At 38.1% G+C, this 14,370-nt stretch overlaps 1 protein-coding gene across 2 annotated transcripts in view; it reads right to left on the reverse strand.

The window, feature by feature from the left end:
- Positions 1–14,370, reverse strand: part of eml2 (EMAP like 2) — a 65,712-nt gene that overhangs the window by 19,413 nt on the left and 31,929 nt on the right. For both annotated transcript variants that reach the window (XM_062060655.1, XM_062060657.1), the window contains one exon: positions 14,203–14,231. In XM_062060655.1, the coding sequence (XP_061916639.1) occupies positions 14,203–14,231 (29 nt within the window). The remainder of the gene's footprint in view (positions 1–14,202; positions 14,232–14,370) is intronic.

Below are 14,370 nucleotides of genomic sequence, written 5' to 3' on the forward strand. Positions count from 1 at the left end.
CACAGAAAGACGTGTCTCATTTTGTCCACCAAACGTTTATGCTGTGCACGAATGCACAATGGTGATCTTTGTTGATGTTATTGACTTGTTGGAGTGCTAATAAGACATATTTGGTCACTGCATGACTGCAAGCTAATCCATGCTAACATGCTATTTAGGCTAGCTGTATGTACATATTGCATCATTATGCCTCGTTTGTAAGTATATTTGAGCTCATTTAATTTCCTTTACTTATATCCTCTGTGTATTTAATTTATATTTGCATGTTTAATGACACATTATCTAGCGTATTTTTCGGACTATAAGTCGTAGTTTTTTTTCATAGTTTGGCCGGGGGTGCGACTTATACTCAGGAGCGACTTATGTGTGAAATTATTAACACATTAGCGTAAAATATCAAATAATATTATTTAGCTCATTCACGTAAGAGACTAGACGTATAAGATTTCATGGGATTTAGCGATTAGGAGTGACAGATTGTTTGGTAAACGTATAGCATGTTCTATATGTTATAGTTATTTGAATGACTCTTACCATAATATGTTACGTTAACATACCAGGCACCTTCTCAGTTGGTTATTTATGCCTCATATAACGTACACTTATTCAGCCTGTTGTTCACTATTCTTTATTTATTTTAAATTGCCTTTCAAATGTCTATTCTTGGTGTTGGGTTTTATCAAATACATTTCCCCAAAAAATGCGACTTATACTCCAGTGCGACTTTTATATGTTTTTTCCCTTCTTTATTATGCATTTCCGGCCGGTGCGACTTATACTCCGGAGCGACTTATAGTCCGAAAAATACGGTAATTGTTAGAAATCCCACTGTTTGTATTAAACATGCTTCACTGATGGCAGGGTTTGGCGAGCGCCGTTTTTTCCTACTAATTTCAGTTAGTCAAGTCAAGTCAAGTCAACTTTATTTATATAGCACATTTTCAACAACTTTTTAGATTGAACCAAAGTGCTTTACAGGTTAAAAAAGCATGGAGCAAACAAAAAACAAAAAAAACTAAGCAAAACAAAAAACAAACAAAGAACATTAACAATGAGTGTGCTAAACAAGATAGTGCGAATGCAATACGGTAAAAGGGGTCGAATAAAAAGTTTAAAACATTTGCAGAATAAAAAATTATAATAATAAAAGTGCGACAAATTGAAAAATACAACTAAAGCGAAGGGGTGGGAGGGGGGGGGGGGACTAGAAATGGTGGCCTAGTGGGCGGACTCAGCTCGGGTCAAAGGCCAGCGAGAAGAGGTAGGTCTTAAGGAGGGTTTTGAAGACCCCCAGGCTCCGGGCTGACCTAATGTGGAGGGGAAGGCTGTTCCAGAGCTTAGGGGCGGCAACGGAAAAGGCTCTGTCCCCTCTGGTCTTTAGCCTGGATCTGGGGACCGCCAAAAGCATTTGGTCAGCTGACCTCAAGGCTCTAGACGAGGTATGGTGATGCAGCAGCTCGGTCAAGTATTGTGGGGCCAGACCATTTAGGGATTTAAAAACAATTAAAAGTAATTTAAAATCAATGCGGTGACGGACAGGGAGCCAGTGGAGTGAGGCCAGCACTGGGGTGATGTGCTCGCGTTTTTTGGTACTGGTGAGGAGACGGGCAGCCGTGTTTTGCACAAGCTGCAAACGGCGGAGTGATGCCTGATCAATGCCAGCGTACAGTTGTCCATGAACTCACCGTAGTTTGTTTACATGTACAACTTTCTCCGACACTGCCACAGAAAGACGTGTTTTATGCCGCTCGTTTGTCTCATTTTGTCCACCAAACGTTTTATGCTGTGTGTGAATGCACAAAAGGTGAGCTTTGTTGATGTTATTGACTTGTTGGAGTGCTAATCAGACATATTTGGTGACTGCATGACTGCAAGCTAATCCATGCTAACATGCTATTTAGGCTAGCTGTATGTACATATTGCATCATTATGCCTCGTTTGTAAGTATATTTGAGCTCATTTAATTTCCTTTACTTATGTCCTCTGGGTATTTAATTTATATTTGCATGTTTAATGACACATTATCTATATGTTATATTGGCTGCATTGACAGCAAACTTTTTTAGCCTATTTTGCCGCAGTACACAGTCATACAACTTGGTATGACACATGCTAACTGTAAACATGCTAACATTAGCATGCTAACTTTTTTCCAGTCGTACACCGCAGTCATATAACTTGTTACTTGACACCTGTAACTGTTAGCATGCTAGCAGGTTAACATTAGCATTCTAACTTTTTTAGCCTATTTTTCAGCCGTACACCTCCGTCATATAACTTTGTACTTGACACCTGCTAACTGTTAGCATGCTAGCATGTTACCATTAGCATTCTAACTTTTTTAGCCTATTTTTCAGCCGTACACCTCAGTCATATAACTTTGTACTTGACATCTGCTAACTGTTAGCATGCTAGCAGGTTACCATTAGCATGCCAACTTATTTTAGCCTATTTTACCACCGTACACCTCAGTCATATAACTTGGTATGTTAGACATGCTGATTGTAAACATGCTAACAGACGAACATTAGCATGCTAACTTTTTTAGCCTATTTTGCCGCTGTGCACATAATTCATATCACTTGGTATGTGACACATGCTAACTGTAAACAGGCTAACGTTAGCATGCGTGCTAACTTTTTCAGTCGTACACCTCACTCATAACTTGTTACTTAACACCTGTTAACTGTTAGCATGCTAGCATGTTTACATTCTAACTTCATAAGCCTATTTTTCAGCCGTACATCTCAGTCATATAACTTGTTACTTGACACCTGTTAACTGTTAGCATGCTAGCATGTTAACATTCTAACTTTATAAGCCTATTTTTCAGCCGTACATCTCAGTCATATAACTTGTTACTTGACACCTGTTAACTGTTAGCATGCTAGCATGTTAACATCCTAACTTTATAAGCCTATTTTTCAGCCGTACATCTCAGTCATATAACTTGGTACTTGACACATGCAAACTGTTAGCATGCTAACTTTTTTTTTTTTTTAGCTTATTTTGCTGCCGTACATCTCAGTCATATAACTTGGTACTTGACACATGCTGTTAACATGCGAACACATTAGGATGCTAACTTTACAAGCATACCCCTCAGAGTCATATAACTTGGTGGTTAACACATGCTAACTGCAAAGCATTTCACCGTCATAGTCTTGGTACTAGACCAGTGGTTCATAACCTGGGTTCGATCGAACCCTAGGGGTTCGGTGAGGCGGCCTCAGGGGTTCGGCGGAGGTCAAAACACACCCGACTCCTCGTGTAAATACAAACTTCTCCCTATCGGCGTATTACGGATACGGCAACAGCTGACTGATTTGTAGTAGAATTTCTGACCTTTTGACCTATATTTCTTGTCTTTTAAGAATGTCCGCTCATTTTCAATACTCTTGTATTTTGTGCCATTGAATGGACCAGTTGTGGGACAAAAGTGAATATTAAGTCGTGCCAACCTGTCTACAGAATGTGTTGACTGTCTAAAGGATTCGAGTTGTTATGGAACAGATAGGAAAAGCAAACAAGACATTTGACGCACTCGATAAGGAACGATGACGCACAACAGACATATAAAAAATGGCAGAAGACCGGAACTCGGGGGTGATTTTGGCTTGTGTGTGTCTTGTTTGCTCCGGAGTAACTTGTGGTTTGTCTGCACGGCCAACTCAATTCAACCTGCACTTCTGATAATGGGTAAATAAATTTGTTGTACTAAACTACTTTTGTTGCCTGCTTAAGCTTCGGACAATCCACTACACAAATTGGCGTCACGAACAGGATGGTTTAGAAGCTACAGGTCGACAGCCGCTCTCGCTCTCTCTGTCAGGCAGACAGTGTGCTGCACGCGCGCATCTAATACAAGGTAAGCGTTTTGCTTAAAGTGTAAACATTTTCTGCCTGGAGAGAGCCGGATCGATAAGACTAATTGCTGAATCTATTTTTGATAAAAGATAGGTTTAGTCAGGTTCTCCAAAAACAACCTGGAATGGGGTAAATTATGGTTGGATTGAGTTGTTTATGTGATCATTTGTCTGTGTGTTTGTTGAAAACTTGTGATTTCTTGTTTTTAACATGAGGGGATTGTTGATAGAATTTTGGTGGTTTAGAGTGTTTTTGAAGCATAAGACGATGTGAGACGAAAAATTTCTTTTAACCTCTTCATCCTCTGTTGTTGTTGGCAGAGGATGCTTCTTTCTGCAAGTACATTAGGTTAGCCGGAGTTGGATACAGCTAAATTATAGGCAAGAGTTGCTAACTTGGTGTGACATTTGGCCCATACAAATTGATGACGTCTATGAAGGTGCGACATATCTGTTTATGTGGAAACTGCAGCGGTGGGAAAAGCCTCTTATAGGTGACCGCTCATTGACTCCGGTAAAGGAGATCAACTGAGCGTATAGCTGTCACGACGAATTTGGAAATTTGCTGCAAATAGACAGGTATTGATCGGGCTGCATATGGTAGAGCTTTGGTGAAACTTGGTGAAACTGTATGGACTGACCAGACACGAGTCTGTAGGATGCTGGGTGATTTCCAGTGGTCCTATTGGGCGTTAGGCCAGGTTTTTCCGTGTTGGTCAGGGATAACGCAGGTGTTGCTCCAATGAAACGGGTTAATCGCCGTTTTATGAGCAATGATGGAACCTGGTTTTTGTGATATGAGACGGCCGATTCCACAAAAGCACGCGTGCATTAGTTGTTTATATTGGTCCGGACCAGGGGGGCGTGGTTTGTGGGATAAAAATGTGTGTTTTTTAAATTTATATATATATATATCTGCGTATTTTAATAACTTTTGTGTAGCACCTGGTTTCTTATCTGGTTTAATTCCCCCCCTTCCTTTTCCTAACCCCCTCTCGCAACCTCCCCCCTTCACGCTTTTTCTCACAGCCCCGCTATCTGTAAAAGTTTGGAAATTGTCTAAAATGTGTGTGCGTGTGAGAAAGTAGACAAAGTTTATGTACAGAAAACATATGAGTGTATGATCTATCCATTTAATTATCTTATTCCGCTCTCGGAGGTTGGATCGCGGGGGCAGCAGCCTAAGCAGGGAAGTCCAGAATACCCTCCTTAAACTTGACTATTTGTCCATCTAAGAGTGAATGATAAATGTTGTTCTTATTATTAAGGTTCTGATATGATACAGCTGTGCTTCTGGATGAGAAAAATAGTTGTCTATTGCATTTACTTTTAACTGTGCTGGTAAATTCTCTGTGTGAGTGACTGTGTGACGCATATAAAGAAAAAAGAAAAAAGAAAAAAAGGAGTCTAAGCTGGAAGACATTTTGAGATAAGAGTGTGTGCGTGTGGCGAGGCTGTGTGAGTGACAGCTGCGTGAGGCATTGGTTCGAAGAGGAGTGACACTGATAGCATTGAGCTAGGTTAGCATTGTGTTAGGATAGCATTGAGCTAGGTTAGCATTGTGTTAGCATAGCATTGAGCTAGGTTAGCATTGTGTTAGCATAGCATTGGGCTAGGTTAGCAAAAGTTTGCTTACTGAGGCATAGTAAGGCTAAGTTAGCATCTAGCTTGGCATTACTAAGTGTGGTTGAACAGTTATTCGCGGTCTGTAGAGTGTGCTAGTAGTAGGTGCTTGCTAAGTCCAGTAAAATAATAGATATATGGAAAATTACACGTTTAAAAATCAATAAATAAATACGGATTGTGGGACATTGAAACATTGTTTAATTCATCATTCATTTATATGTCTAGTATACTTTTTTGTGGTACAGCCTTGCTGCTTATCTGATCCATCCAGTTCCTGTGGGAAGTTGCGACAAACACACACATCATAGATTAGGACACACTGTAACTTTTAATTAATAGTTATACAACAAATAAATTAATAATATTGAATTTAAATTTGATAAAGATAAATTGATCATACATTGACATTTTAATTTTTTTTTAGGAATAAACACAATAAAATAAAAGTTAAATGTATATTCTAATACATCTAAGGGCATCTGTGAAACATAGAGTCTGAGGAAGTACAGATAAGAGCCACTCAGCGCCATTGTCAAAACAAAACGTAGAGAAGCGTTAAACAAATTCTAATCAGAAGGAAGACAGACCAAAATATGAGAACTTAAGTAAACAGACAGCAAGTAAACCAGAAATAATAATGTAAATAAATAACAAAGAAAGCAAATTTTTATGTGACATTGGTGCATGTAGAATTACAAATAGAGAATAAAACTAAATGGAAATAACTGTCTGCAAGATGAGCATGACGTCATGAATTGTGCTCGGGTTAGTAATAGATAGATAGATAGACAGATAAAACGTTATTGATTCCTTCAGGAGAGTTCCCCCAGGAAGAAGAACTAAAAAGTAAACAGTAACTAATAAGGGTATAAATGGAAACAAAATAGATTCTATTAAAAGAGAAACTAGGCATTAACGACCATGATATAAAAAAGTATTGCACTGTTATTGTTTTGCATTCCCTGTCATCCTAGCCCCCCCCAAAGAGGAGTTGTACAGTGTAATGATGTATGAGACAAAGGATTTTTTATAGGCTAAACCAGTAGTTCTCAAAGGAGGGTATGGTGTTTCCGCCCGGACAAAAAAGGGAGGTACTTGAAGGTATGCCAAGGGGTACCTGAGATTTTAAATATTTTAAAATAGTGACAATTCAAAATCCTTTATAAATATAATAATAGAAGAATAATTCTTCAACAAAATAAATATTTAGAATTAAGTTCACGAGCCCAGATGGATCTCTATTGCAATATCCAAAGAAGGTTGATGATTGATTATATGTATAGAAATCTGTTGATTGTGGTTAGCTGCAAGTTTGTTTATTTGTTTGTTTAGTTGTTTGAGTGAAATGGGAAGAAATCAATAGGAATAATTACATGCAAAATGAAATAAAACTATGAGTGCGATAGATAATGAATGAATAAATGAAATAGGTTTATTTTAGTCATATAATCAACCATCAACCAATTTGTGTGAGCAGATTAACAGTAAATTAGACATATTAACAATCATACACATTTACACACAGAACAAAAAAGAAAACCGAAAAAAGAATAGGCGGAAGCCAAAGCTTATATTGGCCTATGATATACAATTACTGAACATTTAATTACCTGGAACATCAACGTTAAAAGATGAAAGTAATTGTTACTATATTTTATAATGTTGAGAAAACTTTACTTTTCAAGGGTCTCCAAAACCATAACAAAAAACTACATGTGTTCAGCTCATCACTGAGGATGGTACATCATTTAAAAATCAATATCCCCCGTAAATGATAGTTTTCTCCTCATAATGTAAACAAGCTAAGAATACAAACTGGAAGGCTGTTGTTCTTTACTCGGAAACATAATTGCAATTGTTTTAAAATTAAATTATCTGAACATTTAACACATTATGACTTATAAAAAAATAGATTGGTATGATCATAACAATAATGCTTTGTGTAATATTGAAATGAGCCTTTCAATTTTAAGTATTGGGTCTATATTTCTTCTATAAACATTTCCCCAAACTTCAAAACAATATTACATATGGAAAAATAAATGAATAATATAACATGTGCAGACATTTCTTATTCAGCATGTGTTTAACTTTATACCGAATAGCAATGGATTTGGATATTTTTCTTTAATATGTTCAATATGCGGCTTCCAACATATTAATGATCAATTACTATTCTCAAGAATGTAGTTCATATACTCTGTCAATTTCCACTTGATTCAACTTTAATTTTTGTTTCACAATTTGACTTTGCACCCTGGACAGGTCGCCACCTCATCACAGGGCCAACACAGATAGATAGACAGACAACATTCACACACTAGGGCAAATTTAGTCTTATTAATTTCTACATATTGAGATCTATTACTTAAAATAACTACTTAACCACTGTTGTGAAACACCTTTCTAATTTATGGGAGTATTGGGATAGGATTGAGGAAGATGTCTGCTGTGGTGGTGGTTAGTTTGGAAATTAATTTAATAAAAGTAACTTTAAAGTGCAGTCTGACATTTTAGTTTGGAGTAATTTATATTTTTATTTAGACATTGCAGTACACCATACTTCTGGATGTTGAGCTAGAAGAGGATAATGGCATGACAGAAAAAAGTTAGAATTAAAGTTGGGGTGTCAGTGATTGTCACACACACACTGGGTGTGGTGGAATTTGTCCTCGGCATTTGGCCCATCCCCCGTGATTGCCCCTGGGAGGTGGGGGAATCATGTTTGGTGATTTGGCTCCCAAGTTTTTTGTGGTCTTTGGTATGACTCGACCGGGGTTTTGAACTTGTGACCTGCCGATCTCAGGGCGGACACTCTAACCACTAGGCCACTGAGATGAAGTAGGCAAACCAAATCTCAACAGCTTTCAATTAGCTATAGATTTTGAGAGTATAATGCGAATAACTATAACTTTACAACAGTTTGCTGTGAATAGTGTTGAATAATAATTACAAATAACAGCCTACATTAATAAATAGAATAAGAACCGATATGTAAAGTGTTAAAAAGAGGAGAAGTGGGATTAGGGCTGGCGCTTAGAGCATGGCCTTGTGTGTTTGTTATGACTAATTTGGATAACCAGTCGGAGACATGCAAGGCAAGGCGGGGCAGCTTTGTTTGTGTGGCGTTTTTCCAGGAAAGGACAAGACTCGAAGTGCTTCACGGACAACGAAGTGAAATGAGAGAAAATAAAAGCAAAATTAAAATACAGACAATAAAAATAAACACAGTGCGGACGTTAAAAGTTAAAAGATTAAAAGATTTAGCTGAAAGATAAGGAGAAACGTGAATAAAAACATTCTTTTGTTTTGGAGAGTATCACGCACAGCGGGAGGTCAGAGTGCAAGCATGACAGCTTACTCGCGCCTACTGATAGACAAATGATAGTTTAAATTAACTTATAGATAATCTTTAAGTGAATTAAAAGGGTACTTAAATACACATGAAGTAGTATGTATAATCTTTGAATTAAGGTTATTGATTAGCAATTAATGGGATAGTTAAGACTGTAATTTTAAAACATGATATGCAAAATTGAACTAACCGAGAGGATATGAAAACGATGGGTGTACATGTTTTGAGTTCCAAATTCTGGAGGAAAAAAAAACCCTCAACAAAACGTAAAACCATACAGACGGACTTGGGTGGTAGCCACGGTTGTGCTAGGTCAAGCGAGGGTGGAAAGGATATGCAGCCGGGGGACTGCCAGCTTCTCTGAACAAGACAAGCTCCAAGGTGTAGCCAGAACATGCTCACAAAAAATACAGGTGTGACAGCAGGACGAACAGCAGGATACAAACAGACCCCTGCTGGACATAAGTGTCAACGGACAATGTTCAACACAATCTTTGAAGCATTCCTTTGTGGTCAACCTGCACACACCTTGTAATGACCTGCTTACGAACTGTGCCCTGACAATTCAATACTGCACAGAAGGAACTTCCTGATGTTGCCTGACAGCACGACATCAGCTGACAACTACTAGGGACGCCTCCCAGGAATGAGTGGAAGACGGGGACTGCTCCAACTGTCCTAGCACTGGCTGACTGAGGTGCGTCCGTGTGTCCTGCCACCCAAACCGCCAAAGTGTATGATCACCAATTAGACGACTCATAATAGGAGCCTTTTGACTCTTATATATGGTGGGACTCAAGGTATGGCCGCTCATGTGAACTATCCTTACAACAATTAGAATGGTATAAGATGGACAACTAATGACCCACATTGTTCCCTCTGTCCTGCCTACGAAACCAAAAATTTAGGTCAAATGATAAAACAGGGCGTAGCTGCCGCTGATTGAACCGATACGCTAATACCACATTTTCAATTATTTCGGTTGTCTGTTAAAAACATAGCTATTGGTTGCAATTTGGACATTCCTGCTGTAGGCTACAAAGAGCTAGCAGCTACACAACAGCTGAGCTAAAATAAAATTTAAGCATATCAAATATGTATAGTTGCTTATTACATACACAAAGTCGCAGAGAGACAGAAGTCTGTAGAAAGTATTCAGTAACAAACGTGTCCGCATTATTAAACTTTTTACCACAGGAAACATACTGAACAAATCCAGCAGTTACTGTCAGACTCTAATCCGGATTACCTTGTCTATCAGAGACATGGTTAAAACCCACAACAACTTTCGTTCTAATTAATGTCCCGGGGGACAAGATTACAGAAAAGACAGATCGAGTGACAAAGGGGGGAGGAATTATGAAAGGGAAAACATTAAAAGTAGATCAATTTGAGAATGTTGAAATTAAAATCACATTTTCCTCAGAAATGTATTTCAAGGTAATTGTAGTATACCGACCGACCACAGCTGAAGACATTTTTCTTGATTCATGTTCAGACATCCTCAAACAGCATAGTATGAAAGAAGTAACGTCATGGAGGACGTTAATCTGGACTGGTTAAATAAAACATGTAGAAAGAAACTTAAGGATATTATAAACGGCTTCTACATGATACAAATGATAAGCAGCCCTACTAGAATTACAATTGGATGACAAAAATCAAAGAGAACATCTGTAAATACACGAATACAAAACCAGAAAAAAGAGTGCTAAAATAAAAATACCATTGGATTAATAAAACAATTTGGATTCTAATAAAGACATCGGGACTCAGCTCTCAAAAGAGAAATTATAACAGGTATAAATACAGATCTTATGATTTTAAAAGTTTGGAGGAACAAAGTTACAATGTTTATGCGGAAGTCTAAGGCTGACTTTCACTTAGAATTAATCAAAGCTGCAAAAGGGAACATTAGAAAGTTATGGAAAACCAGATACAAACTTACGGAAAGAGAGCAAACAAGAAACAACACTGTAACATTGAGTATCAATGGCGCTACTGTCGCAGACAGTCTGGACATAAGTGGTAATTTTGATGAACATTTCATCCAGTCTGTACAAACCCTGAATAAAAAGTCCCTCAAAATCAGTGCAAATAATTGTCATTTATTCATATGGACTAATTTTAGAATTAACAAATGAAACAAAGTTGAACAAAATCTTCGCTGCATTATCAGACTCACGATCTAGAGATATATATATGGGTTGGACACTATCTTCCTAAAAACATATAAGGATTGTATTATTGCTCGTATAACAACGATTGATAAATAAATAAATAACGGAAAACACTTTCCCTACCACGTCGAGAAACTGCTACTATAATTAAATCCATAAAGCAGGAAATAAAGAAGACCAGAACAAGTACAGACCAATTAGCCTTCTCCACGTTATAACAAAAGGAATAGAAAATTTGAAATTAAAAAGTGGCTTTGGAGCAATCAAGGCTGCTCAGACGGTCACTAAGAGGGGCATTATGTTGACACATCAATTTAATGAGTATTATATTTATCCATGAGAGCATTTTTGTTGTAAATTGTGAGGTATGGCTGTTAAAATCTTGGTTGTTTTTACGAATGATGACAGATGTGAACAAGAGCATGTATGGTCTTTGTGTGATGATGTAAATACGGTGTGGTTGTATTGTATGGTAAGTATGTGTCCATGAAGGGGCATTTGGTGACTTTTCTTATAATTGAATACATGCTACATACAGTATGATTATTTTTGATTAATTATTGATTATTATGAATGTATATATTTATTATGATTAATTAGTGTCATAATTTTAGTGCTTGATTTTTGGATCCCTTAATTTAGGTAGCCAGGGACTACAGATGGAAAGTAGCTATTTAGATATAATCTAGTACAGAACATATCTGTTTCTGAACTTAATGTTTCTGTGCATTGTCCCATCATAGATAGACTAAATTAAATACAACTATTTAGTGAATTATTGAGGCCACAATAATTCACTAGGTGTTGTAAAATATCAAAGTACTATTGCAAAAGCGAACAGTGACCTCAAACATGACCTGTCCTCCGCCTCTGTTCTTGCTGCACTTGACTATCAGCTGTCTTTTCTTTTTCTTGGATGTTTCTGAAACTACTAATACTACTACTACTACTATTACTATTACTACGACTAACACTGTCCCTGTGAGAGGGACAGAGGGGGGAGGTGAGTTTGGATTGGGTCAAGTTTGAGCGTGTTGAGGTTTTATTTAATCAATATGATCAATCCGGTACAAGGATAAAGGAACGTAATGATTTAGATTGACAATTGCAGTGGTTGGCGAAAGCAACCCCAACCTCAAAGGAGGGTGCCAATTCAGTAATTAAATGTTTTGTGAATTATCTAATATCCCGACATGGTTTCCCCAAAAAGATTAGGTCAAACAACGGCACCTATTTTAAGAAAACAGGTTAATCTTCTTCAGTCACAAGATCAGCACTTCTCAGGACCAGCAGCTTCCTAGGAAGGTGGAAAGACCATGAGACCAAAATGGTAAGTTTGCAAAATGTAGAATTTGTGTGCCAGTTCCTCTGTGCAGATTTGAGGATGAAAGCAGCCACTCCAGATTCCCTTGCACTCGCTAAGAGGGGCACGGTCAAAGCCAATCCAGGACCAACACCCGATACCTGACTGGAAGGAACCGAGAGGAGAGACAACACCTTGCTAGCGATGACGAGAACAACTAAGGTTGCCAGCCAATGTGTCCACCGGGACTCCAGCAGCTGTGGAAAGAAGTGTCGGGAGTGCCGAAGCAGCGAGGAGGCCTGAAGCAAGCCGAGGGCCTGGACCAAAGCCCCCACAGCTCCAACTCTACCTGAGTTTTCCCCAATTTCGGCCAGCGCGCACATGCCATTGCACAGTCTGCCCAATGGACTGAACCACACCCCAAGAAGAGACAGAGACAGACTGTTTGAGTGGATCTCTTTCTTCACCAAGGCAGCCAAAAGCCCAACGAGGTGTCGGCAGGCCACCAGCCTGAGGCACCACCGAGCCATCTATACGAGCTCTAATCGAACATGGACTCATACGAAATTCAGTTGTGTGTTCAAAATCAATTGATAATTAACAATATTGGTAACTACATTCATTGCAAATGCCGGGAAAAATATTTTTGAAAATGTCTTACAGTCATGAGTCTATATACATTCATCTATTTATGTTCAATGATGTTCATGATCAAAGTATTTGTTTTTCCTTTCCTAAATCAAAGGGTAGGCCACTAATTGTGTTCTGTGAGATGGTTTTACTGCAGGCTGGTAACAGCGATCGCTCTGAAGGAGGGTCATAGACGGAATTTTTGCCTCGTATAAAAACATTGAGGTTTTTGCCTCTATCTGCGGTAGAGATTTAAGTTAGTGGTCTATATCAGAAATTGTTTTGGTCCAGGGTCTTAAGACCCTGGAAGGCGGGTATGTAGTAGAATTTCTGACCTTTTGACCTATATTTCTTGTCTTTTAAGAATGTCCGCTCATTTTCAATACTCTTGTATTTTGTGCCATTGAATGGACCAGTTGTGGGACAAAAGTGAATATTAAGTCGTGCCAACCTGTCTACAGAATGTGTTGACTGTCTAAAGGATTCGAGTTGTTATGGAACAGATAGGAAAAGCAAACAAGACATTTGACGCACTCGATAAGGAACGATGACGCACAACAGACATATAAAAAATGGCAGAAGACCGGAACTCGGGGGTGATTTTGGCTTGTGTGTGTCTTGTTTGCTCCGGAGTAACTTGTGGTTTGTCTGCACGGCCAACTCAATTCAACCTGCACTTCTGATAATGGGTAAATAAATTTGTTGTACTAAACTACTTTTGTTGCCTGCTTAAGCTTCGGACAATCCACTACAGCAGGTGTGTAATTTGTTGTGAGTTTATGCACTGTGTTGGTTGTGTTGTTTGAACAAGGTGATGTTCATGCACGGTTCATTTTGTGCACCAGTAATAAAACATGGTAACACTTTAGTATGGGGAACATATTCACCATTAATTAGTTGCTTATTAACATGCAAATTAGTAACATATTGGCTCTTAACTAGTCATTATTAAGTACTTATTAATGCCTTATTCGGCATGGCCTTATTATAACCCTAACCCTGACCCTAACCAAATAACTCTAAATTAAGTCTTTGTTACTTAGAATATGTTCCCCATACTAAAGTGTTACCAAAAACATAACTTTGTCTTAAATTTGAAATTATTTTTTTTGTAATTTTTCACTAAAGAAGGGTTCGGTGAATGCGTATATGAAACTGGTGGGGTTCGGTACCTCCAACAAGGTTAAGAACCACTTTACTAGACGCATGCTGACGTGCTGCGGTAAAGTCTTATTTTCTTACCTGCATTGAAGGTGCATTCTTTGGATTTACTGAAAGATAAAAAAAGAGAGTTTTATTGTAAATTCTTTACACGTTCTAACCAACATACAAGGTTAATGACACAGAAGAAGATTATTTTGTACATTTCACAAGCATATTTCCATTCCTTTTAAAGTTATTAAATGTACT

The sequence above is a fragment of the Entelurus aequoreus genome, linkage group LG10, assembly GCF_033978785.1.
Source record: "Entelurus aequoreus isolate RoL-2023_Sb linkage group LG10, RoL_Eaeq_v1.1, whole genome shotgun sequence".
Classification (NCBI taxonomy): domain Eukaryota; kingdom Metazoa; phylum Chordata; class Actinopteri; order Syngnathiformes; family Syngnathidae; genus Entelurus; species Entelurus aequoreus.